The 25,201-nt window shown below is 34.7% G+C and overlaps 1 protein-coding gene across 7 annotated transcripts in view; it reads right to left on the reverse strand.

Moving 5' to 3' along the window:
• The window catches only part of EPC1 (enhancer of polycomb homolog 1), a 94,352-nt gene that overhangs the window by 3,019 nt on the left and 66,132 nt on the right, over positions 1–25,201 (reverse strand). For 5 of the 7 annotated variants that reach the window (XM_049624797.1, XM_049624793.1, XM_049624795.1 and 2 more), the window contains 12 exons: positions 15,621–15,766; positions 15,027–15,233; positions 14,499–14,647; positions 13,446–13,605; positions 12,017–12,193; positions 11,846–11,935; positions 11,615–11,763; positions 9,419–9,771; positions 1,965–2,083; positions 1,798–1,884; positions 815–956; positions 346–709 (listed from right to left, as the gene is read on the reverse strand). In XM_049624797.1, the coding sequence (XP_049480754.1) occupies positions 346–709; positions 815–956; positions 1,798–1,884; positions 1,965–2,083; positions 9,419–9,771; positions 11,615–11,763; positions 11,846–11,935; positions 12,017–12,193; positions 13,446–13,605; positions 14,499–14,647; positions 15,027–15,233; positions 15,621–15,766 (2,143 nt within the window). Of the gene's footprint in view, positions 1–345; positions 710–814; positions 957–1,797; positions 1,917–1,964; positions 2,084–9,418; positions 9,772–11,614; positions 11,764–11,845; positions 11,936–12,016; positions 12,194–13,445; positions 13,606–14,498; positions 14,648–15,026; positions 15,234–15,620; positions 15,767–25,201 lie in introns of those variants that run through there. The other 2 variants (XM_049624796.1, XM_049624799.1) reach the window with 2 other exon arrangements.

Here is a 25,201-nt window from a genome sequence, read left to right on the forward strand (position 1 = left end):
CTAAATAAGGAATTCTCATCTATACATTTTTTTAAGTTTATTTTGAGAGAGAGAGCGCGCGTACGTGTGTGTGTGCGTGCTGGGGAGGGGCAGAGAATCCCAAGCAGGCTCCGTACTGTCAGTGCAGAGCCTTATGTGGGGCTGGATCCCACGACCTCAAGATCATGACCTGAGCCACTATCAAGAGTTTAGACGCTAAACCGACTGAGAGACCCAGATGCCCCTATACATTTTTAATGTATATAAGGAAAGAGCAAAAAACACCAATAAGTAGAGAGCACTGCTAGAGGATTTAAGTTAGGGCTCATATTTTTCAAACATTTTAGGCTTAAAATAACTACTGACCTTGGAACTGAATCTACAGAAGATGAAGATGGAACCTTGGAAACTTGACAGTTTGCTGCGGCAGCCAGCTTTAAGGCAGACGATGGAACAGCACTTAAAGTCCTAGGTATATGTCGTGCATTTATGGGGGCAATAGAGTTTACAGTGGCAACTGATGAAGGTACAGTTAATCGAATGTTGTTCCCAATCAGAACCTGAGTTGTTGCAGAATTGGCAGCGGTTACTTGATGACTCAGTGCACTGTGGGAACTTGAAGTCTGTGTCATGTTTGAAGGCTGTAACAAAGTTGAACCTGCCGTTGATGGACTCGTATGTACAAGTGCTGTTGGTGTAGTACTACTGAGGTGTAAGCCCTTGTATACTCCTAGAGAAAAAGAAAGAAGCATCTAAACAATGTACGACTTTGCTGTTTATTAATAAGAGATATAGGTTACAAATATCAGAACAATTTAAATGTCTTTATGCTTACCTGAGGCTGGAAGGACGCCATTCACCCCAATTCCAAGCACCACATCATCCTTCATCTTGAATCCCATCAGTTGTTCTGATGTCACCAAAGCAGAAGCAGCAAATTGAGCACTAGCAGAATCCAAAGTCTTGGAAACAAAACCCTAAAAAGAAAATACAAAACAAATCTAATCAGCATCACTTAGTCTCAAATCAACATTAAAGTTACACAGGTATACCAAAATCAGTTTGAATATAAACCAAAGTGGCAAACCACTGAAATATCTTCATCTCTTTTGACAGTCATAAATTTGAAGAGTGTTCAAACAATATAAGAACTCAGGGATTATGAATTTTGATCTTCACATGTGACAGTACATAATATGGACAAATCAACTACAAAAATAAACCTTCTAGAATGTGGAAACAGTAAACCTCCAACACAAAGTGTCAGACAAGAAATATGCTAGTAAAACATTTCAGTGATTTGCAAATACATATAATGAAAAATGAGTATGTAAGCTTTTTTTAACCTAACTTATACACACACACACACACACACACACACACACACCCACCCAAAGGTATCTCTGGGACAGGAGGATAACTATCCTTTTAGAACAGAAGTAACAAAACATCACATCATAACTTGGCCTAGAAATTAAGAGGCCCTTTGAATTTTTTTAAATGAGTTTTCCTCCAAGATGCTTAGATTAAAATTTCAGCCTTCAAGCTTTAAATGTGTTTCAATGGCAAACATTTATCATCCTTGAGGTTTAAAAGTGATTTCATTTAATAGTCAAAGAGGTTTAGTATGTAATTTAAGATAAATTTTAATAATAATTAAAATAACTAAGAAAATGAGCTGGGTGAGATCATATACTAACAAGGAAAATTCACAGACTATAGGACAGACTTGGAAGACAGTGTCTTGATCGCATTTAACTATGTTTTTTAGCTTTACTTTTTAAAATAGGGAGCAGAGGCAACAGCTTCCATACTCACCTGTAATGTTCTTTCTAAACCCTGTATAGAATGGCTATGATGTAGATTCAGGCGAAAGCCACTTTTCTGCTGGTTAGATGCAAGGTTCTATGACAACAGTTGGTAATTAGAGATGAACTCTGGTGGGAAACAATGAGGGATAATCATAAGACAGACAAATCCCTCACCTGTGAAGTGGTGGTGGAGGAATTACTATTTGCTTGCTGTTGCTGAATTTGTGCAAGCTGCTGTTTCTGCATTAGTGCCAGTTGCTGTTGATGTTGCTGGTATTGTTCGGCTGTAAATGCTGAACATAAAACGAGGAAATACTTTATAAAAACACACAGATACCACACATATCTTACAATACTAAAACAAATTTCAGCATTAAGAAAATTTTTGTGTAAAATTAAAGCATTTGACAAAGGCTGATGATCCTGCTAAAGATCACTTCCATATGAAAAATTCAGCATTTTTACAACCACATTTATCAGGAGTGGCTGGAGTTTAAAGAAAAACAAAATCATAAACTTCCTGAGTTATAACAACATAGGAAAGAGAAATGCTCACTTCTCAAGTTTCAGAACCATTATTTTTATAAGCTGTGACACTTGTGCTAGACAGTGTAAAAAGGTAATCCAGCTTTTTAAATCTACATATTTAGAATTCAACTTGGCATGGAGCTTGAGAAGAAATCTGGTAATTACCATTTGGTTTCTAGTTTACTCATATCACTGTCCCAATGCATTCAGATGATCCCTAATAGTTCTGTGTATAAATACTAATTGTTCTACATATTTTCTAATTTTAGCCATTACAAACATTCCCTCTATATGGAATATAAGGTTGTTGGTTTATTACCTTTTTTTATTTTATTTTTTAAAGAACTCATCCTTTAGCAGGAAGACAAGAGGCTCCAAATGTTAAGGTTAATTAATTTTCCCCACCCAATTAACCCACCTGGAAAAAATCCAGTCAATAAGAACGGAGTTGTTTATGTTGATTTACTGTACAGAATGATGTCTGAGGAAAGACACTGTGTTATGCTACTTATGTTTGTCTATGGAGAGCTCAGTTCTAAAAAAAACAAACAAAAAAATGTTCATTTATTACCCCCCAAAAAAGTGTGTGCAGTTTTTAAAAAGGAAACCTTTTTCTTTTTCTTATTTTTTGCCAATTAAAAAAAGGAAAAAAAAGGGTACATACAATCACAACATCTGACTTTAAAGGCTTCTTTAAGAAGCCTGTGGTGTTTGGGTAAGAAATTATTTCAAAACACAAAAAAGGTTATCATGCATCCCTGAATACCAGGGAATCTATAAATCATGCAATGCAAATTTCCTCAATCTAAAGTTTAATGTTTTCAAAACACTGTCCACCGAATTTCCTGTTGTCTTTAATTGCATTTTAGTAATTTAGTTGAAGACAGTTTCACTTTAACAAGTTTTATAATTTTCACTCGTAACTCATAAAGAAACTTTATCTTCCAGGATACAGCCTTTCTGCCTAGTACCACTACAAAATGTTCAGGTAGAAATTCTACCATATTTTCAATGGATCAGGAAATTATGAAATAATATTTACGAAAACCTCAGAAGTTATTAGTGTCTACATAGGCTTTATTTACACTTGAATTGAACTAAGTGCTTAGGCTACAAGAACAAAAACATAATTTCTTGTAAAAACTTTCGTTGATATCTGTCCCTTGATAAGTTTCTTTTCCTACTATGTTGTATTTCTCAGATCTGAATACTACAGGGAAGACTTTTACTGGTAATAGGATAACCTGTAAATATGGACATAAAGTAACTTTGTGTCAAAATGTTCATTTCCATACAATAGAAATGTGTTGAATCAAAACTTGAAGAAAATTTATAAAAATTAATGCTGCCCTGAAAGATGGTTTATAATTACTGTAACATTTATCTTTAGGTTTAAAAAAATCCGTAAAAAGCAACTTAATTTATTAGTTTTGCTAGTATGTTTTTGAGATTTATGTTTTAACTTCCTAAATTTGATTGAGTTGCCTAAGTCTTGAATTCCCTAGTAGGGGATGCTCAATAAATATTTTAAGAAAGGATCATTTCTGCAAGGTCAGGTCATTACATATCTAGAAAAACAGTAATTTAGCATTCACTGGAGACCTGTATATAAAACACTCCATTTATATGAATGAAAATATTCTTTTGCAGAACTCTGCTTGTATTTGTGTACACTTTGATAAAAAATTTAGTAATAAATTGGAAAATTCATTTGAATAAAGGTTCCAAATATTTTTGCGGTAATGTAAGTTAACATTTTAATCCTGGTCTCTGAATTTCACTTTTAAACAACTGTTAACTTCTTCCTAATACAGATTTAGGAATAAAAATGCACCTAACACTCATCATGACTTTAGATCAGTATTGTCAATCTATTGCTTAGATATTATTACACCTCTGGAGTAGTTACGAAATTTTCCCCATTTTAAATAAATGATCTAAAAGACATGCATATGTTAAGCAACATATAAGCTGTAAGTGAAGGTAATAAAAACCATAGGTGTAGGGGCCAAGAAACCTTGATTTTTTTTTTTTTTTCCCCAGCTTTTGGCTCTATCGTAACTATCTGAGTATACCTAGGCAAGTAACCGAACTTTTAGGGCTCAGTATGTTCATCCAAAATACTTAGACTAAGTTAGGTGATCACTAAAGCCTTTTTCAGCCATGCGATGTAAGGATTTTATATTTCTTCTGAGAAATAAATTTCTAATCCTATTCTAAAGGCTATATGAATAAGTAGGAAAAGCCTGGACAAAGGTAAGGTAGTAAATTGGGCAAAACAAAATAAATTGGGTTTTATATTGTTATTTATACAGAAAACTGAGAAGACTTCAGATGGCATTCTAATTCAAAGTTTAACCAAATGCTAAGTGTAAATAAATAAAAATGACCACAATCCCTATCAAGGTAGAAGGTGTTAAGGTTGTATGTCTACCTCCAGACAGGGTGTGGTAGTCAGGTTTGCAATTTACTTAAGGATGGACAGGATGGTTTCATGAACAGATGACCAAACCTAGAATCAGAAGCGTTTCACAGAACTCCAAATTTTTAGATTAGGTGGCATCCTTGGTGATGTCCTCCTATCACTTCACACTAAAGATGAAGAAACTTTCATCTGAGGTCACAAAGATAGTTAACAGTGGAAGGGGGAAAATCCATCCCCAAACCAATGAGATTTTAAATATGAAAAGAAATAGATAAAAGTTTTAGATTTAATACTATCTACAAGAAATAATCAAACTTTTTATATACCCAACAGTGTGACTCAAGTGCTTTAAAAAAACAAACAGCCTCATATATAGAACACCTGACAGGAGTCTAGGTATGGGAGAGGAGTCACGTGAGGGACATGATTAAAAGCTGAGAAGAGGGAAGAAGCATGGTAAGACATCAAATATTTGAAGGATACTATGATGTTGGAAAGCAAGAAAACTTATTCAGCATGCTTCTAAGGGTAAAAGAGGAATCTGTAGATTTCAATTTAAGGGGGCAGCTTTTGTTTAATATATGGACGAACTTTCTAAACAAGATTCCGAACTCTAGAATAACCTGAAAACTGCTGAATGTGCCCTCCCTAGAGGTGTTTAGGCAAAGGTCTACAACGACCACTGTTGTTTTGGTAGCTGCTAATAATTCTCTGGGGTAGGAATTTAGATGAAATAATCTAAAATGTTACCAGTCTACTTGGACAAAGAAACTATTATGTGGTAACCCAGCACCTGGAATAGCCTATAGCTCAAGCTGTTGCTCTTTAAGTCACATTCCTGCAGCTGGAGCAGATCAACTGAAATGATCTGAAGTGGGAGTAGTGAGGATGACAGGTACTTAGAAAAAAGTTAAGAATTTGAGAATTCAGTTTGAGAAGACAGATTTAAGATTACCAAAATGTATGTCGTTTTGTTTGTGAAAACAAAGACAAAAAAACAAAAAACAAAAAAACCCACCCCCAACAAACCCAAACACCTATTTTAAAAGAGAATCCTCAATTAGAAATTTCTTTTAGCAGTAGTCAGAAAATTATTTCAATACAGGAAAAGGTAACTTTAAATAAATAAATATAAAATGAAATGACTTTAGAAAGTATTAAAGTATGATCCCCTAAGTCAGCAAGCTTGAACGAAAGTTTTGCGGTTCCTAAGCATTTGTCAGCCACCCAGAAATCCAACCTGAAAAAAAAAACATGGTATATTGCCATAGATGGCCAAACATGACTGAACCTGAATTCATTGGGCCACAAATTACTTGAACATGAGATTATCTGTGGCCCAAGCTTCCCCTTATTGTGAATATTCTTCTACTTCAGCATAGAGAGAACTATTAATTTTACTATGGGTGCTACTCCAGACCCTGCTGAGGATGTAATTCTGAACTGTGAAACACGCTTGGATAAGGATTAAGGTCCTACAATTTTATAAAATCTAACCATAAAAATATTTAAGGTTCAAACTAGAGTTCCTTTTAAAATTTTATGTTACAATTTTTATGAAGTAAATTGCACTAATTTAAGTAAGCTACAGATCCTAAGACTTAGAACATCATTCCAGCTACATATATCCTATTAATTTATGAAAATAAGCCTAATCTGTAGAATGCTGATGAAATTTCAGTGGGAACTAGGAATTCAAATCCTCCTGAACATAGAATGGTGGTTTACAAACCACTTTTCTACTTACAGTCTTTCAAAATTATATAGTCCTTTCTAATTATGAAAAAACGGTGTTAGTTCTGATATCTTGTATCCCCGAAACTCAAACGCATGCAAATGAATACTTAGTCACTGAACAAACATTTTCAAAGGTACTTTTATAGATTAAAAAAAAAACAATACTGTATTTGGAAACTGTCCAAATCACATATTAACTGAAGATTAAGATACACAATTTAGCCATACATACTAGGATCTAGTCCTAGAAATTCTAAATACGCATATAGTTAAGTCTTCCCAAGTTCCTCAGCACTGTGTCATTCTGCTGTGTGTTATCCAGTGGACCAAGCACTCTGGTACCTGACTAACCAGACTACCTAATGCCAGACTAACCAGGTTACCCATCTGGCCACACAACTATGCAAAATGGCCAAGACTGGGAAGCAAGCAAAAAAATTCTGAGCACCAGAAACTATAAAAGTTGGTGTGTTAAATAAAGCTCATACCTTTTACTAAAAACAATGGACTCTTGATAATCCTCATTTAGAATTTCCTATTTGAAAATGAGAAGAAATAGGCTCTTGTAGGTGATTATTTAGGAAAAGGACAATCAGTTCAGAGGGTGTATCACTATGCCACAACATATGAATAAATATTGGTATTTAAAACAATGACAGAAAAAAATGGCTAAATCAAAATACTTGGCTTAAGCAGTAGGCAAGTAAGTATATATCAATTGACTCCTATCTTATCTAATAGTTAAGTTCCAAAGTCAGTATGGTAAAAATTAAGCCTTGAAAATTCCTTTAGAGTGTGCCATGATGGATGTTATCTCTTTCAATAAGCTCAGCAGTTTTTCCTCTTGCATCAGATGAGATCAATTTTTGTGGTTGAGTACCAGATGAAATAGTTTGGCTTGTATCTGGGGGCCATGCTGTATGAAAAAATTTATCTTTAAAATTATAATTACACTGATGGAGGTGAGATGCTTCACCTATGAATGAAGGTGGCACCTCAGGAGGCACTGACACTCTGTGAGAAACAACAGATTCACTTCTGCCATTGCCAGAGTGGCCAATTCTGGAGACTATATTCTTTCAGTAGAATTGTATTTATAATCCTATATACTTTTTGAACTGTTAAAATTTTATTTTTTCTCCAGGGGCCTATAGTTGAATTTCTAAAGTTAAATGTACTTATGATATGATTCTACTATAATATACTTTATAGAGCATAAAGAGAAGAGCTTTAGGTTTCTTGAGTATTCACAAATAGCAAAAAATAAAGCATTTCCCTATAGCAATCTGTAGGCAACTATTCTCTAAGTATACAAAAGATCTAGTAAAAATTAAGGGAAAATTGAAAACAATTAAGTGCAATGACAAAAAACTGATAAACCCATTTTCTAGAAGTTGTATATATGGGCAAGGAAATGATTAAAAAGAAAATCACAGTTACTAAAAATTTTTTTTTCAGCTAAACTTTTGGTAATACTACTACTGTTCAAAGTTCACCTTTTAATATTCTTTGGCAAACACAAATCAGGTAAGTTTCATAATATCAATGCTTACTTACGTAGTATAGCAAAACAATTTACATAAAAAAAGATCATTAAAAGATCCTTAGGATAGTTATAAAATTCAACTCCTCTATTCTTTTTTATTAAAGATTTTATTTTTCTAAGTAATCTCTACACCCAATGTGGGGCTCAAACAACCCAGAGATCAAGAGTCTCATGCTCTACCGACTGAGCTCACCAGGCACTCCCTCAACTTCTCTATTTAAGGACTGAGAAGATGGGGATTGACAGAACATGCCAATTTTCTACAAGAAGTCTCAAGGAATTTATAGAGCCTAAAAATCTATCAGGGAAAACATATTACATGTTTACACCCCACACTATATGTTTCCTTCATATTGAAAAGTTATTTTGATTTTTAAGACTGTAATAGCAGGGAAGATTAACTTTCCATGATATATATACACTCTGAAATTAATGGAACTATACTACTCTGTTAGGCCTCAGAATAATTTAGATTTCTGAAATGTGATTATTTTTCTTATGAACTAAGGATTTCCATTTCACAGAAGTACTTGTTTTCTAGACACAAAGTAAATTGGTTTATAGAACCTTTTCTGGAGATCTGTAACAATAAGCAGCACGTTCTCGTATTTGTTAGAAGGTTTGGCTGTACCTTACCAGATAATTGGGGCGATGCAATAAATATCTTTACAGTCCCTTCAAAATGAGTATTTAAATTATCTTTACAAAAATCTGTGGTAACATAATTTTAACAGTGAATTTCTATAATCTACATGCTTCGTATAACACAGATTTATGCTTTAAAATAGAAAGCTAAAATCTTAGGACTATATTTTAAGACAGCATTTATTTTAGACACATTTCACAATATAGCCATAATGCTAAAGCAGATATTATCTAGAAATGTTTCCAAAATTACAATCCTATAAAATTAAAATAATCCTTTAAATATTTAAATATTGTTTTCTGAAAAATTATTTTCCCTCTTATAAATTGTTCTGCATTACTATCATTAGGTAAGGCTTTTGCATATCTACTGACTTGCTGGTCTACTTTTACAGTTTAAAAAAAAGACTAGAGAAGTGTCCAAGTATAAAATAGTAACTATTAACAGCCCATTTTCTTTTCTTATTATTTGAAAATATAATTGCTGAATCAGGAATTGTGGTTCACAGAGTGTACCCAGGAAACAAATGTCATATATTAAATAGTAATAATTCACCTTTGTAATGTGGGTTTATTTAAATGAGAAACACATGTACAAACAGAATTCAAATGAATACTTGACCAAGTCCTTTTTTTCTCTCATTATTTTGAGGGAAAAGGACTTTTAAACTTAAATAGACCACACACTCAAAAAATTAATGAACCTGACATTTCTATAGAAATGTACATCATAACAAAAACACATACCAAAATGTGCTGAACCACTGCTACTTTTACTTTGCGTGGAGGTACTGCATGTCTGGGTCCCAGGTTGTGCTGTTCCTGTTCGATTTATACTCCTATATAATTTTCTACAGGAGAGTTCATCATTGTCACTGTCATGTAGGGATGGTGTCCGAGGCCTAAAATGCCGCCATCTACATGATTTGATATTGACTAGTATCTGACTGAGGTCTTTAGAGAAAGATTTGTCCGAGGTATTTGTTTCTGAGGTATTGGCAAACTGATTGACTGGAGAATGTTGTGGAGAGGAAAGCATTTCCAAATCCAGATGGCGAAACATACTGTCATAGTCTGAGTGAGCTCTGTCCAGTAAGACCCTATTAAAAATAAGGCAGGGAACATACATGTAAAATAGCTATTCAAAAATTATATTAAAAAGACCCACTCAATTCCCCCAAAGCCATCTCAGACTAAATGTTTAAAAGCTATGAATTTGATTATTTCAGTATTTGGCTCCTATAGGCTAAACTCCCAATTTCTTTTCTTTTTTTAAAAAATTCTCAACTTCTGATAAAAGTTTTTTTACTTTATAATTATCTGATTAAAGAGAGTACTCCACCTTAAAGAATAACGTATACTATTCATTTTACATCAGTAAGAGTCTTTCAACAGTTCTAGGAGTTGGTCTACTAGTATAAGTTACTGATAAAACATGAGAATATTTTTCTTTTCAAATTGCTTTTCAACCAAAGGTTTTTATTTCCATTACAAAGCACCAAAATATGTTATAAAATACCTGTTCTCTATTAAGCAAACACTTCATTTTTTTTTTTGACAGGGGTAGGGGAGAGGTAGAAGTGCAATAAAAAGTATACGATCTTTTGGATATTTTACATCATTAAGATTTCTTTATTTAAAAATTATTTGTCTTTATGTTTTTGAGAGAGAGCGTGCGCGCAAGCAGGGAGGAAGGGCAGAGGGAATAAGGGAGGAAGAGAGAGAGAGCAAGCGAGAGGGAGGGAGAGAGGGGAAGAAAATCTTACGTAGGCTCCACACTCAGTGCAGAGCCTGTGGGGCTCAATCCCACGACCTTGGGATCATGATCTGAGCCAAAGTAGAGTTAGAAGCTCAACAAACTGAGCCACCTAGGCACCCCTCATTAAAATTTCTTATAGACAAAGTATTTGATACCCACTACTCTAGAGGATATACTTTTATGTTATTTATATAAACTTTATAAAAATGATTCTATCTTAAAATGCTACCACTGATAAATGCTAGTACAGAACAAAATATAGCCAACATAGAGAATTTTGACTACTATTGATGTCAACACAATAATGGGAGGAAAAGCACTAAATAAAATATATTTCAGTGCTCAGACAACTCTAAACTTACGTTTTAAGTGATTAAAAACTGAAATTAAGATTCAAAAATGAAAGAAACACATATATAAGCAATAATTCACTATAAATTACATCATTAGATTTTTTCCCAAAAGCACCTTAATGTTCTGTCTTACATATTTTTTTTCACCAACATAGGAATAATTTTCTTTTTCTGCACTTTTATGTGCTCTGTAATTCCTTCTTGCCTCCTGCACAAATACACAGATTCTTACATAAAGGCATCTAGAATATACATGGGTTGGTTCCATCACGTTTAAACAAAAGAAGAGCGATTAGATCCAGAAAAACTGGGATGTCAGGGTCAGGTTATGCATTGATCCTGGATCCTTTTCACTGATGAGTTAAACGACTTAGTATACTAGTTATATGACATTTCTTGTTGTTGTTGTTGTTTGATTTTTAATTATTTTATTTTAGAGAGAGAAAGTGTGAGCAGGAGAGAACGGCAGAGGGAGAGAGAGAATTTTAAGCAGGCTCCACTCTCAGCATGGAGCCCTATGTGGGGCTTGATCTCATGACCCTGGGATCATGACCTTAGCCAAAATCAAGGGTCGAATGCTTAACTGGCTGGGCCAGCCAAGTGCCCCAAGTTTTATGACATTCTTAGCCTATTCAATCCTTTCTCCTAATATCTCCCAGAACTTCTGAAATAACTTTTTGCAGTTTCTTTAAGGATTTTAGTAAAAACATCAGTTAAGAACAGCAAATGGGAACAAATGAACTACTGAGAAGGATTACCTCGTTTTCAGCTCTAGATCTGACTCCCTACTGTCTAAAATATCCCTATGCTAGGAGTACAGAAATGCCTTACCTTCCACCGCGCCCAACCCGTCTTCGTGCAAATCCAATACACCTTTGGGGTACGGTGAGGGTAGTTAAGCAGTATCTATATCGTACATCCCCTAATCCTCCATCTTTAGGACTAGTCCAAGGCCAGTTGCCAGTTTGGTCTAAGTGAGGCTTAAAAAAAAAATCCAAATTATTTCATTTTGTCAGTTAAAGGTGAACAGTTTATTATTGAAAAAGAGAACCTGAAACTTACAGCATAGTACTGACAGCCTGCTTTCCTACGGAAAGCAAAGGGACCATCAGGATCATTTTCTTCTTCAGCTTCTGAAGAGCCAGACAAAACCTTTAAATAAAATGAAGTGAGTCAAAACACGTGACTTCTTACATCCCTCCTCTATATTCATAGAGAGTTTCTCATATTTACCTGGGAGAGAGGTTCTTCATCTGAGCTGGGAAAGTCATACTGATTTAAATCTTTAGCATTAAAGACTGGCAGTGCGGCAGGACTCGTCTGTTGAGGAGTAGCAGCAGCAGACGATGGTAAGACTTTGGGCTTCTTCTCATATTTACGTTTAGGTCGGATAAGATCAGCTTTATCTTGCTGCAATAAAGTCATATATTAATCAAACTCTAGAAACCATGTTCATCAAACTTACAGTTTGGGTAATTTTAAAAAGAAATTTATAGCTATAATGAAGTCATTCATACTCAGAAGAGATAGAAGACTTTATGTTTTGTCATCTTTTACTGTAAAATCTTAGAGGTTGGTCTCTGTGACACATGGGTATGTTCCTACAACCTAAACACAACCTCATAAAATATTTTGTTTCAGTTAAAACAGAATAGAAATTCTTGAGCTTCTGAAATCCTGCAGTTAGTATTTACCATTGGCTCCTGTACCTTTTTCTTAATTTTCTACGAAAAATCCAGAAGAGAATTAAAAAAGGGGGATCTAGTCTTTATTTTAAAGAATTAACAAATCAATTTTGGGAAAATAATAATGGAAATAATTTTACAGCTACACAAAGCAAACCTCAGATAACTATTACCATACTGGGACATAAAGTTATAATGTGGAGGTGTCACAAAAATAGAGTGGTAAGGATTTGAGAGCTGAACAATAAAGGCTATGTGGAGTGGCGAATTTGAGCAGTTTTAGATGATAAAGAGATGAAATCATTAAACAGAGGCAACGCAGGATAAAATACAAAAGCAAGAGTGAATGAGCTGATGCACTGAGTGATTTTAGAAATATGTATGGCAGGTAACAGCAAAGGCTAGGAGAAGTATGAAGTATTCAATAGGCAAGAAAGGTCAGAGGCAAAAAATAATCCTTGTCAGAAAGAAAAAGTCATGACAAGTAGCATGGTTATGTACATATGCTAAATATTTATATCAAGTTTCAATTACAGTTTTTTTGGGAAAAGTTAATTGGTAAAAAGTTAATCTATATGGTATCTCTCTTTACAATTCCTATTGCTGCATCGACAGGCTAGCCTTGAATCACAACCTGACTTTGTGGCATATTTCATAGTAAGATTTATATGGGTTTTCTTTCTTCACTCTAATGATAAAATACCATTCCATTATCAGCTATTGTTATCACAAAAATTTTTATCACTTTATTTGCTTTTTTTTTTTGCATTTTTTAAAATGTTTATTTATTTTTGAAGGACAGAGAGACAGAGGGTGAGTGGGGGAAAGGCAGAGAGCAGACACAGAATCCAAAGCAGGCTCCAAGTTCTGAGCTGTCAGCACAGAGACTGACACAGGGCTTGAACTCATGAGCTGTGAGATCATGACCTGAGCCGAAGTTGGATGCTTAACTGACTGAGCCACCCAGATGCCCCTACCTTATTTGCTTTAAACTCCTTCACATCCATTGCTTCCTGATGTTTAAATTGACTGCTATTAGTAATAGGGATGATGGGGATGGCATAGGTAGGTTTCATTGGTTGTCTCTGTGCCATGACCTCAGACATGATCTCTCCATTGTAGTCACCCAAATTATACCTGAAATTATAAAACAAAATTAAAAAAAGCTTAGAAAGTTAAAGTTAGTTCTGTACATAACTATTAATACCTGATACATAATTATAAACACTGACTAGATTTAAGATTACAATTAAACTTTGACTATTTGCTGAATGCTTATTAAAGATTACATAATTCCCTTTGTTTCTTCTGTTTAGTTTTGGCTTAAAACTTTATCTTGGCACCATAAGTAGATGACTGTTGGAAAAAAAAAAGGCTCGAACTATAACTTACCAATTTTGGTGAAAGATTTGGTGGAGATGTTGAAATTAATGCCTAAAATGGTGTTGAGGAACTTTCTGCTAATTTGAATTGCTTTGTGCTTTACTATAAAACTAATTTTCCTGAAACAAATTATAAGAAATTTAATAGTGGTTTTCTTTGGAGATAATGACTGAGAAATAGGGGAGTGAGGCTTAAAGTTTTCATTGTGTACTTTCCTGAATGACTGAATGTTGAGATTATGGGCCTTTCCCCCTCCCTTCTTTACACTTGTCTGTAAAAAAAAAAAACAAAAAAACAAAAACCCAGTATGTGTTTAAAAAAAAAAAAATCAGTACCATCTAGTGAGTAAATTAAAAGCTGTAGGACTGACAAATGTTCTTTCCCTCCCAGCCTTGCACTCAACTAAGGACAAAAGAATAAGCTTATACTTGGCATATTTTAATTTTACTGAACCCAGTCACTTTTAAAGAAAATAGAGGAACACATGTAAAATTAAACAAAGTATACCATATCACGCATTTATATAGTCTCTACTTATTAATAGAAGGTATTTCTGGGGTTAACTGCTTAGGTATCATACTTCAATATATAAAATGCTAATGGTACCATACTTCCTATTGAAGTATTCCTATTAAAGTATACTTTACCTCTTTTCCATAATTTCCAGTGTTAAGTGCAATAGCTCCCTTTTACTCTTTTCTCTTCTTTTTATCATCTCTAGGATAGTAACAGCCCGACTCAGATCTCGACGCAGCTTAAGCATTTTTTCATAAGAGGCTTCATCATTTTTGCGATTCTGCAAATATGGAGTTGTTTTTTGAATGTCAGTAACATTTCTAACTAGTGGCATTCTGAACACCACTACTAACATATAAGAATAGATATATTTGATAGGTTAGTTAGAATTTTAAAGATACTGAAAGGGAATATGGATCACCAGGATCAATTATATATAGGATTTTTAAATAGTTTAACATTAAAATATATCATTAATAGCTATGTAATGAATCCTAAGGTTGATTCACTTTAAATTAATACTTTTCATTATTTTGTATAGAAAGTCTATTTAAACACAAATTAAAATACCACCTTCAGATACTGAGATATTTGTAAGTATAAATAATTTTTCTTCTATCAAAAAAAAATTACGAAAGAAGTTTTCCAAATTCACTTACTTTTCGAGTCTGCATTTTTTCAGTACGCCTTCTAAAAGCCACATAAGGATCATTTGTGCTGGAACCATCTCGCTTCTCTTGTTTTACTGATGGGATAAGAGATGGCCCCCGACAGTTTTTTCTCTTTTTAATCCAGTATTCATAAACTTCTCTAATTAATTCATCATCTTCTTTTAGCAGTAGCTTGGCTTCCTGCAGACTGACTGGCTAAATGTAAAATCATTATGTCATTTTCATAGAATACATACATAAGGTTCAAAAGTACTTCCAACTTTAATGACAATCAAAACAGCAATAATTAATAACAGCAAATGTGGAGTGCCTTATACATGTCAGCCACTGATGCTTTATTTTAGTTAATTTTTACAACAATCTTATCATGTTTATCATCTCTATTTTACAGAGGGGGAAAATGAGGCGTGGAGAAATTTAAACATATCACTCAAGATTATGCACGTTAGTACTGGGCAGATATGGGATATGAATTCATGCTTGTTAACTCCAGAGTCTGCTCACTTATCCTAACCTCAACATTATCCTATTTCCATATAGGTATGGAAACACACACTTATTACATATACAATGAAGTTTTACCTGCTGACCACTGCCTTTTTCTAGACGGTCAATCATCTCCTCAAACTGCAATGGGCAGATGTCCATTTTCTTTTTCAGTTTATTCACAAATACTTCATCTTCAGAATCCAAATCATAATCAGGCTGTTCAGCATCCAAACTAAAAGCTGACAGAAGAAACCATAAGCAATCATTTACTATGTGAATCCACTGACAAAAACCTCTCACAGATGTCTGGATAAAAACAAGATCTAGATTTTCTAACAAAATAAGAAATGTATGTTTCCCACATTTAAAGTTTAAGAAAGGAGACTATCCTTACTGTTAATAGAGACATGAGTCATAAAAGACAATGGATGTGAACCCTTCCTCCCACCTCAAAAGCAAATAAACTAGAAGCCATTAAGAACAGAAAGAGATTATCAAATGTATTGTACTATATGAAAATCGTATAGCTTAAAAATGATGTAATATCGGCAATTTCATATGGTTTGACATAATATAAAAGGACAAGGTCTTTAAATAAGATTGTTTCTAGAATATTTAAGTCCTACCTAATAAATTATTTAACTATTTTACCAAATGCTTAGGGAGTGGTATTTAAAGCTGAAGTGTTAGCAGCCACTGCCAATAACAGTAATAGCTTTCACTCAATGAATGCACATCTGCTAAGGTTTGTTTCCTTATGACAATCACTGTCATAGTGATAGAAATGTGATGTATTTCTATATTTGTTAGGATTAGGAAAAAAAGGCCAAGAACCACTACTCTATACTATATTATCGAATGTCCTTCAATACTTCCCAATATTAAACTAGGTTGATAATATAAATAAAATATCAAATAGCTTGATATCAAAATGTCTCACACCTTTCCCTTCCTTAACTTCCCATCATCTCAGAATCCAAATCCTCAGGACTGTTTGAGGTCCTTTTTGACCGAGTCTCTCCAATCTCATCAGTACTTTTTGCCGTAGCAAATATCATGTATTTCTTTTTTAAGTAATTTCTACACCTGATGTGGGGCCTGAACTCACAACTCTGAGATCAAGAATTGTGTGCTCTATTGAGCGAGCCAGACAGGTGCCTCTCAAATTTTATGTATTTCATACAGCATGCTATCTCATGTCTTTATATTAGCTATTTTCTGCTTGCCCACCTAGCAAATGACTGCAAACGACTAATCTTTTCAAAATCCAACCTGACATCAAGTCCTGTGGAATTCCTTCTTGACTGCCCCCCCCCAACTAGTAGATGGTTCCTTGTCACTTTTTGCTTTTTTAGAAGTTATGAACCCTCTCCCCAGAAAAAAGACTGTGTGAACATATAACATTCTGCATAAACCACCAGCAATTCAAATATCCCTAAAAGCTGTGGTACCAAGCTTAAAAATTCCTGTTCTAGATCAATGCCCTTCTTTTGTACTATTTTCTACACATACTTTATAATCTACTTGATAAGTATTAGAATATGACTGATTTCCTTGAAAGGAGGCATTGTGACTTTACCTCTGTGAATTTACTTCATTGTATCTTTGTACCTCTAGTGCGGAGACAGTAAACATGTTCATCTTGTATGCCAACTGTTTGCTGTACCCTACTGAAAAACATACTGATACTGCCTCTATTCAAGTGGGGAAAAAAACCCTGAAAAAGTATGCAGTCATCCATTAGTAATATCCGTGATAAGTACAAGAGGGGGTCCTTTGGCTGCCTGAAATCTACATCCTTGCTTTAAGTTTAAAATAGTACCTGGCCTATAGGAATCCAATAAATATTTGTAGAATTGAACATATTACATGGCATTGTTCATTTTCCGTTTTGACCTACATTACACTTCTGTAACATTCCTAATTAAAATATTTAGACTCCTTCATTAAATATGTCTGTATACTGAGGTGCCTGGGTGGCTCAGTTGGTTCACTGTCAGACTCTTGATTTAGGCTCAGGTCATGATCTCATGGTTTTTGAGACTGAGCCTTGCATTGGGCTCCCTACTGAGCCTGAAGCCTGCTTGGGATTCTCTCACTCCCTCTCTCTGCCCCTCCCTTGCTCAGAGTGCTCTCTAAAAAATTAAAAAAAAACAACAACTCTATACATTATCATCTCAGCACCCATGCTTCTTATAACCCTTGGCCCTCCAATGACTTTCCATGATCTATTTGTTATTGTTATGTAAACAGAACTTTTGGAGATTCTGAAGTAGATTAAAATTAAACACTGTTAGATTAAAAATACTTGTTTTCTTGGGTCCCTAACCAAAACAATCCATAGCTGTATTGTTCAATAGGATAGCCACTAGCCAATTTAAAGTAATAAGATTAAATTAAAAATCTAGTACCTTAGTCACATTAACCACATTTCAAGTATTAAATAGCTACATGTGGCTAGTGCTATACCTGAAAGCACAGATTATAAAATATTTCCATCATCACTGAAAGTTCTATTAAAAAGTGGTGATCCTGATAATACAAAGAGCCAAACTGATACGGACCAACCAGCAATGTTCTGCTTCTTAAGGGTATTTTTATATATTTTTAGGGTCTCATTTATATATTACTTTGGCATCCTCCGCTATAAAATAATTTTTCAGATCAAATCACACTTACCAAACTTATTCACAAAAATTAAACAAACCCATCTACTATCACCTTATTATTGCCTTACCAAAATATATCTGACATACATTATATCATGAATGACAAGTCTCATCTAACATATGGAGGAAGGCAATCAAGACTGGAAAGGAAGATCCCTATCCTAGGAGTGCTCCTGCCTTTTACAGAAGTTAACAAGTATCTGATGGTCAGACTGCTCTTGCCTCTGCAAGAAACTTTCCTTTTATAGTTGGTGCAAACACATGTAAGATCTTAAAATATAAGGAGAACCAAATCTTGTTCAGATATAAAAATATTAATATCCTAGAAAAATGCTAACATGTAAAAATTCACTTTAGGATTTCATTTGACCAAAAAAACCAAAGCCAATGTTTAACGTGTAATTTGGCTTCAGCCAAACCTGTCCCTTCCAAATGCTAGCTCAACTGCAGCTGATAAAGATATAATGTATTTATCATGGTCCTAAAAATAGGAGTATCTTCAAACTTTCTGGGCCATGTTACTGAGTTTGTTCAAAATAGAAAATAGGGTCTGTAGAGAAACAGGCAAATGGATTGCATCTTGTAATTAAGTTGTCAATTAAAATGAGACCTAGCTAGCCAGTAATTGCTTAAAAACAGGAACCATATTGTAGAGGCTGACTCCTTTTAAAATATTTTGATAGGGATAAACCCAGATATGTATATGGTTAAACAAAATACACAGATGGAGGAGAAAATGCAGTAAAGAAATCTAAGCAAGAACATAATAGTACATATAAATTGATTATTTTTAAAGGAAATACAAAGTAGTACAAACCACAGTCTCATGCTTAGAGTCAAGTAATAGAGATGAAATGTATATAAATGTTTATATAACAAATGGCATATATAACTCAGACCATAACACTAAACAGCATTTTAAAAATATAAGAGGCAGGGGCGCCTGGGTGGCTCAGTTGGTTTAAGTGTCCAACTCTTAATTTTAGCTCAGGTCATGATACCATGGTTGTGAACCGAGCCCTGCATTGGGCTCCACGATGGGTGTACAGCCTGCTTGGGATTCTCTTTCTCCCTCTCTCTCTCTCTGTCTGTCTCTGCTCCTCTCCCGTTTGCATGTGCACGCCCATTCTCTTTCTCTCTCTCCAAAGAAATAAACTTAAAAAAAAAATAGTAATAAAAAAATAAAACTACAAGAGGCAAATAGTGAAAGGATATTTGGGTCCATCAAATGGCACAAATTGTGGATTAGAAACAGAATGTAATCCCTGATTGAAAAGAAGGCACACCATCCAAGGTTCAGGAGACATTTGTCAGACCAGGAATGGTAAATGGGTTTCAACTCAAGCACTAACCCTCAATGATTGGTAATATAAACTTGCAAAGTTCTTAAAATAAATGCTGAGCAGGAGAAAATATTGTTAATAGTGATATTTACTATGGTGTGGTAGTATTTGACATCTTTGCCTTAGACCTAAGAAGACAAAGCTATCATTGGCTAACTAGATCATCGAAGTCTTCAACTTCTTTATATTTCTAAGTAAACAGAGCTTAGAGTCACTTCCAGAATGTACTTGAGGAGAATGAATAGAGAATCCCAGATTTGAAAGATTTAAATCACAGATACAAAATCCTTTTTGATAAAGTTCTGTGGTTGATTTTATGGATTTTATATGTTAGAACATAGTATCAGAAGAATAATGGGGGAAGATGGAGTGTTGCAGGGGGATGGGGAGGTAGGCAAAGGAAGGAGAAAATGCAATCTTTCAGAATCAGGGCATAAAGACAGGATACATCCATGCTGAGAGGTACTTTAGAAAGTAGGTTCAACAAAGATCTATTTTAAAAAAACCTTTTCATATAGAAATTCACACCTACAAAAATTGCAAAATGAAAAGAGTATAAGGAATACCTGCATATCCTTTCCCAGATTCACCTGTTAAATTTTATTATCATTTGCATGCATTCTCTATTTTATATCGATATATACATACATACTTTATTTTGGGGGACATTGGAGGGTAAGTAACATTCACAATTGCTCTTTACTGCTAAACACTTCAGAGTGTATTTCCTTAGATTCTTTTATATAATCACAGTATAGTCATCAACCTCATAAATTTACACTCATACAACAATTTAATTTCCTGCCTATATTCCAATTTTGCCAGCTGATCCAGCACAGGACCAGTCTAGGATCAGGTATTATTTTTGTTACTGTCTCTTTGGCTTCCTTTAATCTGGAACATTTTCATAGTCTTTGTCTTTTACACACTAATATTTTTGAGAATACACACCTCTCCCCAGAACCTTTCTTCTCATTATTCCCATTGTGATTAGACTATGCACTCTCTGATGGCATACTGCAATACTCAACTGTCTTAGTCCTTCTCAGTGTATCACATCTAGAGGCACACACAGTGTTCATCTGTTCCTCATAAGTGATGATAATTTTCATCAGTCAAGAAATTACCCAATTATTCCACTGCATAACTACTGTTTGTTTTTTTCCCCCTCTTGTAAGTAATAAGCAATTTGTAGGGAGAGCTTAAGACCATGCAAATATTCTCCTTTTCAAAATTTCCTCTTCTATTGAGAACACACTGATGATTCTTACATGATTCAATCTTGATCATGATTAACTGCAAAATGACTTTGTAACTCTAGCACTCTCTTCACAGTGTACCATTCAGCTTTTGGCTTTATATTACAAAAGCAGGAGACGACTCTTCACCATTTTTTATCATCAGTATGGATTCACGAATTCCTACATTTTTCAATGCTTTATAATTCATGTTATTCTTAATTTTTCCATTGCTTTAATCTTGCTTCTTGGTTTTTCCAGTGGACAGAGCTATAAATATATATACCTAAGTATACACATATATACTTATATAAATGTACATTAAGATTGCTCTTTAAAAACAGGTTTCCTTGGGGTGCCTGGGTGGCTCAGTTGGTTGAGTAGCCAACTCTTGATTTCAGCTCAGGTTATGATCCCAGGATAGTAAGATCAAGCCCTGCACTGGGCTCTGCCCTGAGCATGGAGCCTGTTTTAAGATTCCCCCATCCCTCTCCCCCTTTGACCCTCTCCCTGCTTACACTTGTGCTCTCTAAAATAAGGTTTAAAAAAAAAAAAAAGTTTCCTTTCAGGATTAACAGGAGAGTCTTAAGACCCAAGTGCAAAAGGAAGGGGGAGAGAGAGTTGTTCCTGTCTATTCATTCTGGTCAGACTGTTTTGTTTCCTTTCTTCCAGTATAAATAGGAAAGAAGTCCTAGCTGTGTAATCCAGAAACTTTACAGGTCACTAATCAAAAGAGAAACAACATTACATGATATTTGGATCAAGAGATGCTGAGTAGCCAACACTCAGTGAAATACCTTACAGAGTACCTAAAGACTGAAGTGGATAATGGTTTTAGCATTGGTTTTTTTCCTTCAGAGCTCCCACTAGGGAAAAAGGGAGAAAATTCTGATTTCTTCCCTAAGCCAGTCAAAGACAAGGACAGAGATGAACTTTTCCAAACTAAAGTTCAAAGAAATGTTAACAGAACATGTAACAAACACACAATTGGAAAATGGTGCGTTAAAAGAAGCTTTTTTTTTTTTTTTTTAGCCACAAGACTCCCAGAGCCTATAAAAATGATACTATACATTATGATAGGGGAATACAGTATGTAATCATTCTCAAACATGTTTGACCGTTGCTTTTTTTAGGGAATACTAATTATCTATCACCTGAAAAACTCCCAAGAAATAGGGCACCTGGGTGCCTCAGTTGGTTAAGCGTCCAACTTCGGCTCAGGTCATGATCTTGCAGTCTGTGAGTTTGAGCCCTGCGTCGGGCTCTGTGCTGACAGCTCAGAGCCTGGAGCCTGCTTCTGAATTCTGTGTCTCCCTCTCTCTCTCTGCCCCTCCCCCGCTTGTGCTCACTCACTCAAAAATAAACAAAAAAAATTAAAAAAAAAAAAAAAAAAAAACAACTCCCAAGAAGAATTTGTGTAACATTAGCTTAAGAGCTTTACAAAATAGGAATTAGGGGAACTACAATGAACCAGTCCATATATATAGTTCAAGGTAACGTACCCTTCATAAGTAATTTACTAGACCACCTTGTAGTCAAAATTCAATTTTAACTTTGCAGAAATTTACACCATAATTATTTTTATTGTATTATATTAAAAGCCAATACCAAGTTTTAAAGAATTAACATAAATCTTACACAATTTCTTCCAGAAAACAGTAAGAGAGAATACTTTCCAACCTGTTTTATGAAGCCACTATTACTTTTTTTTTTTTTTTTAAAGTTTATTTATTTTTGAAGGAGAAAGAGACAGAGTGTGAGTGGGGGAGGGGCAGAGAGAGAGGGAGACACAGAATCCTTAGCAGGCTCCAGGCTCTTAGCTGTCAGCCCAGAGCCCGATGCGGGGCTCGAACTCACAGACCGCGAGGTCATGACCTGAGCAGAAGTCGGACGCCCAACCGACTGAGCCACCCAAGCACCCTGAAGCCACTATTACTCTGATACCAAAACCAAACAAGGCAGGGGTGCCTGGGTGGCTCAGTTGTTTGAGTGTGCGATTTCAGCTTAAGTTATGATCTCACAATTTGTGAGTTCGAGCCCGGCACCAGGCTCACTCCTGTCAGGCAGAGACCCCTTTGGATCCTGTCTCCAGTCCACCCTCTGCCCCTCCTCCCACTTACGTGCTCTCTCTCTCTCTCTCTCAAAAATGAATAAACATTAAAAAAAAAAAAAAAGATTAAAAAAAAAGAGAAACAAGACAGGGCACGTGCACATGGCACACACACACACATACACAAACATTATCTCTCATGAACGTAGAAGCAAAACTCCCCAATTAAATTTTAGCAAATTCTACCCAACAAGGTATAAAAAAAAATACACTACAGCTAAGTGGGATTTATTCCAGGTATGGTTCAATATCTGAAAATCAATAACTTATCACATCAACAGACTAAAGAAGAAAAATCAAATGATGCTATCCATTGGTGTAGAAAAAGTATTTGACAAAATTCAACACTGATTCATGATAAAAACTCTCAGTACACTAGGAGTAAAAATCACGATCCATAAGAGTAAAACTAATAAACTGGATCTCAGAAAAATACCTTTTGCTCTTTGGAAGACTCTGTTAAGAGGATGAAAAGTCACATTATATATACTGAGAAAAAATATTTCCAAATCACATATATGACAATCTCATAAAAGGCAACTACAAAAACACTTGCAGGTAACGTAATACTTAATGGTGAAAGACTTAATTATTTCCTTCTAAGATCAGGAACAAGGCAAGGATGCCTGCTCTCATCACATAGTTTAACACAGTATTGAAGTTTTAGACACTATACTAATGCAAGAAAGAGAAGACAGATTGAAAAGGAAAAATAAAACTGTCTCTATTTGCAGACTACAGTGTGATTTTCTATGTAGAAAATTCCAAAGAATCTGCAAACATTTCCTAGAACAAGCAATTTCAATTAAGGCCACAGTACATAAGACAAACAATTTTACCTGCATTTCTGTATACTGACAATGAACAGGTGGAAACCAATCAAAAATGCTATACCATTTTCAATTGCTCCACAGAAAATAAAACACTCAGGTATAAATCTAAAGAAATGTGTACAGGATCTGGGGTGCCTGGGTGGCTCAGTTAAGCATCGACTCTTGATTTCGGCTCAGGTTATGATCTCACGGTTCATGAGTTTGAGTCCCATGTCAGTCTCTGTGCTGGTAGCATGGAGCCTGCTTGGGATTCTTTCTCTGCCCCTTCCCAGCTCATGCTCTCTCTCTCTCTCAAAATAAGTAGATAAACATTAATTATTTTTAAATAATAAAGAAATGTGTACAGGATCTGTATAATGAAAATTATGAAGCGTCAATGAAAGAAATTAAAGAAGAACTAAATACTTGCAGAGTCACACTGTGGTCATGGACTGAAGACTCAACATATTAAAGATGTCAATTCTCCCTATAGTGATCTATAGGTTTAATCTAATCTTATCAAGTTTCTTTGTGGATACAGACCAGCTTATTGAAGGCCCTAGAATACCCAAAATAATGTTGAAAAAGAAAAATAAAGAAGGAATGACTCTTCCTGATATCAAAGGTTATCATAGAGCTGCAGTAATCTAAACAGTGGTACCATCTTGAAATAAATGGAAATCAGTGGAATAGAATATAGAACCCAGAAACAGATCCAAATCAATATGCTTAATTTTTGGCCAAGAAGCAAAAGCAATTCAATGGAGGAGGGAGGGTTTCTTCAATAAATGATGCTGGAGCAATTGTACATCCAGAAATAAAACCAAAACAAAGCACAAACAAACAAAAAAAACCCCTTGACCTAAACCTCACACACTCAAAACTGATCATATACTTACATGTAACTGATAAATTTGATCTCATCAAAATTAAAAACTTTTGTTCTGTGACAAGACTCAGTTAAGAGAATGAAAAGACATTATATACTGAGAGAAAATATGTCTAAATCACATATATGACAAAGACTTTGTGTCTAGAATATATAAATAAAACAATCCTCAAACTCAATGTTAAAACAATCTACTTAGAAAACAGGCAAACACAAACACAATCATTTCATCAAAGAGGATACATAGAAGGCAAATAAACACATGAAAAGGTATTTAACATATTAGCTATTTAGTGAAATACAAATTTAAAGTATACTGAGGTCTATCAATGCATACCTATTAGAATGGTTAAAATAAAAAAGTGATAACCCCAAATGCTGACAAGAATACAGGAGAAACTGGATCACACATACACTGCTGCTGATAATGTAACATGGTACAGATACTCTGGGAAATACTGTGGAAGTTCTTGTCAAACTAAAAATGGACCCAGCAACTGCACTCATAGGTATTTATCCCAGGAGTTCACACAAAAACCTGCAGATGAATGTTCACAGCAGCTTTATTTATAATAGTCAAAACCTGAAAACTACCCAAATGTCTTTCATTGGG

This window comes from Panthera uncia, chromosome B4, assembly GCF_023721935.1.
Source record: "Panthera uncia isolate 11264 chromosome B4, Puncia_PCG_1.0, whole genome shotgun sequence".
In the NCBI taxonomy this organism is placed as follows: domain Eukaryota; kingdom Metazoa; phylum Chordata; class Mammalia; order Carnivora; family Felidae; genus Panthera; species Panthera uncia.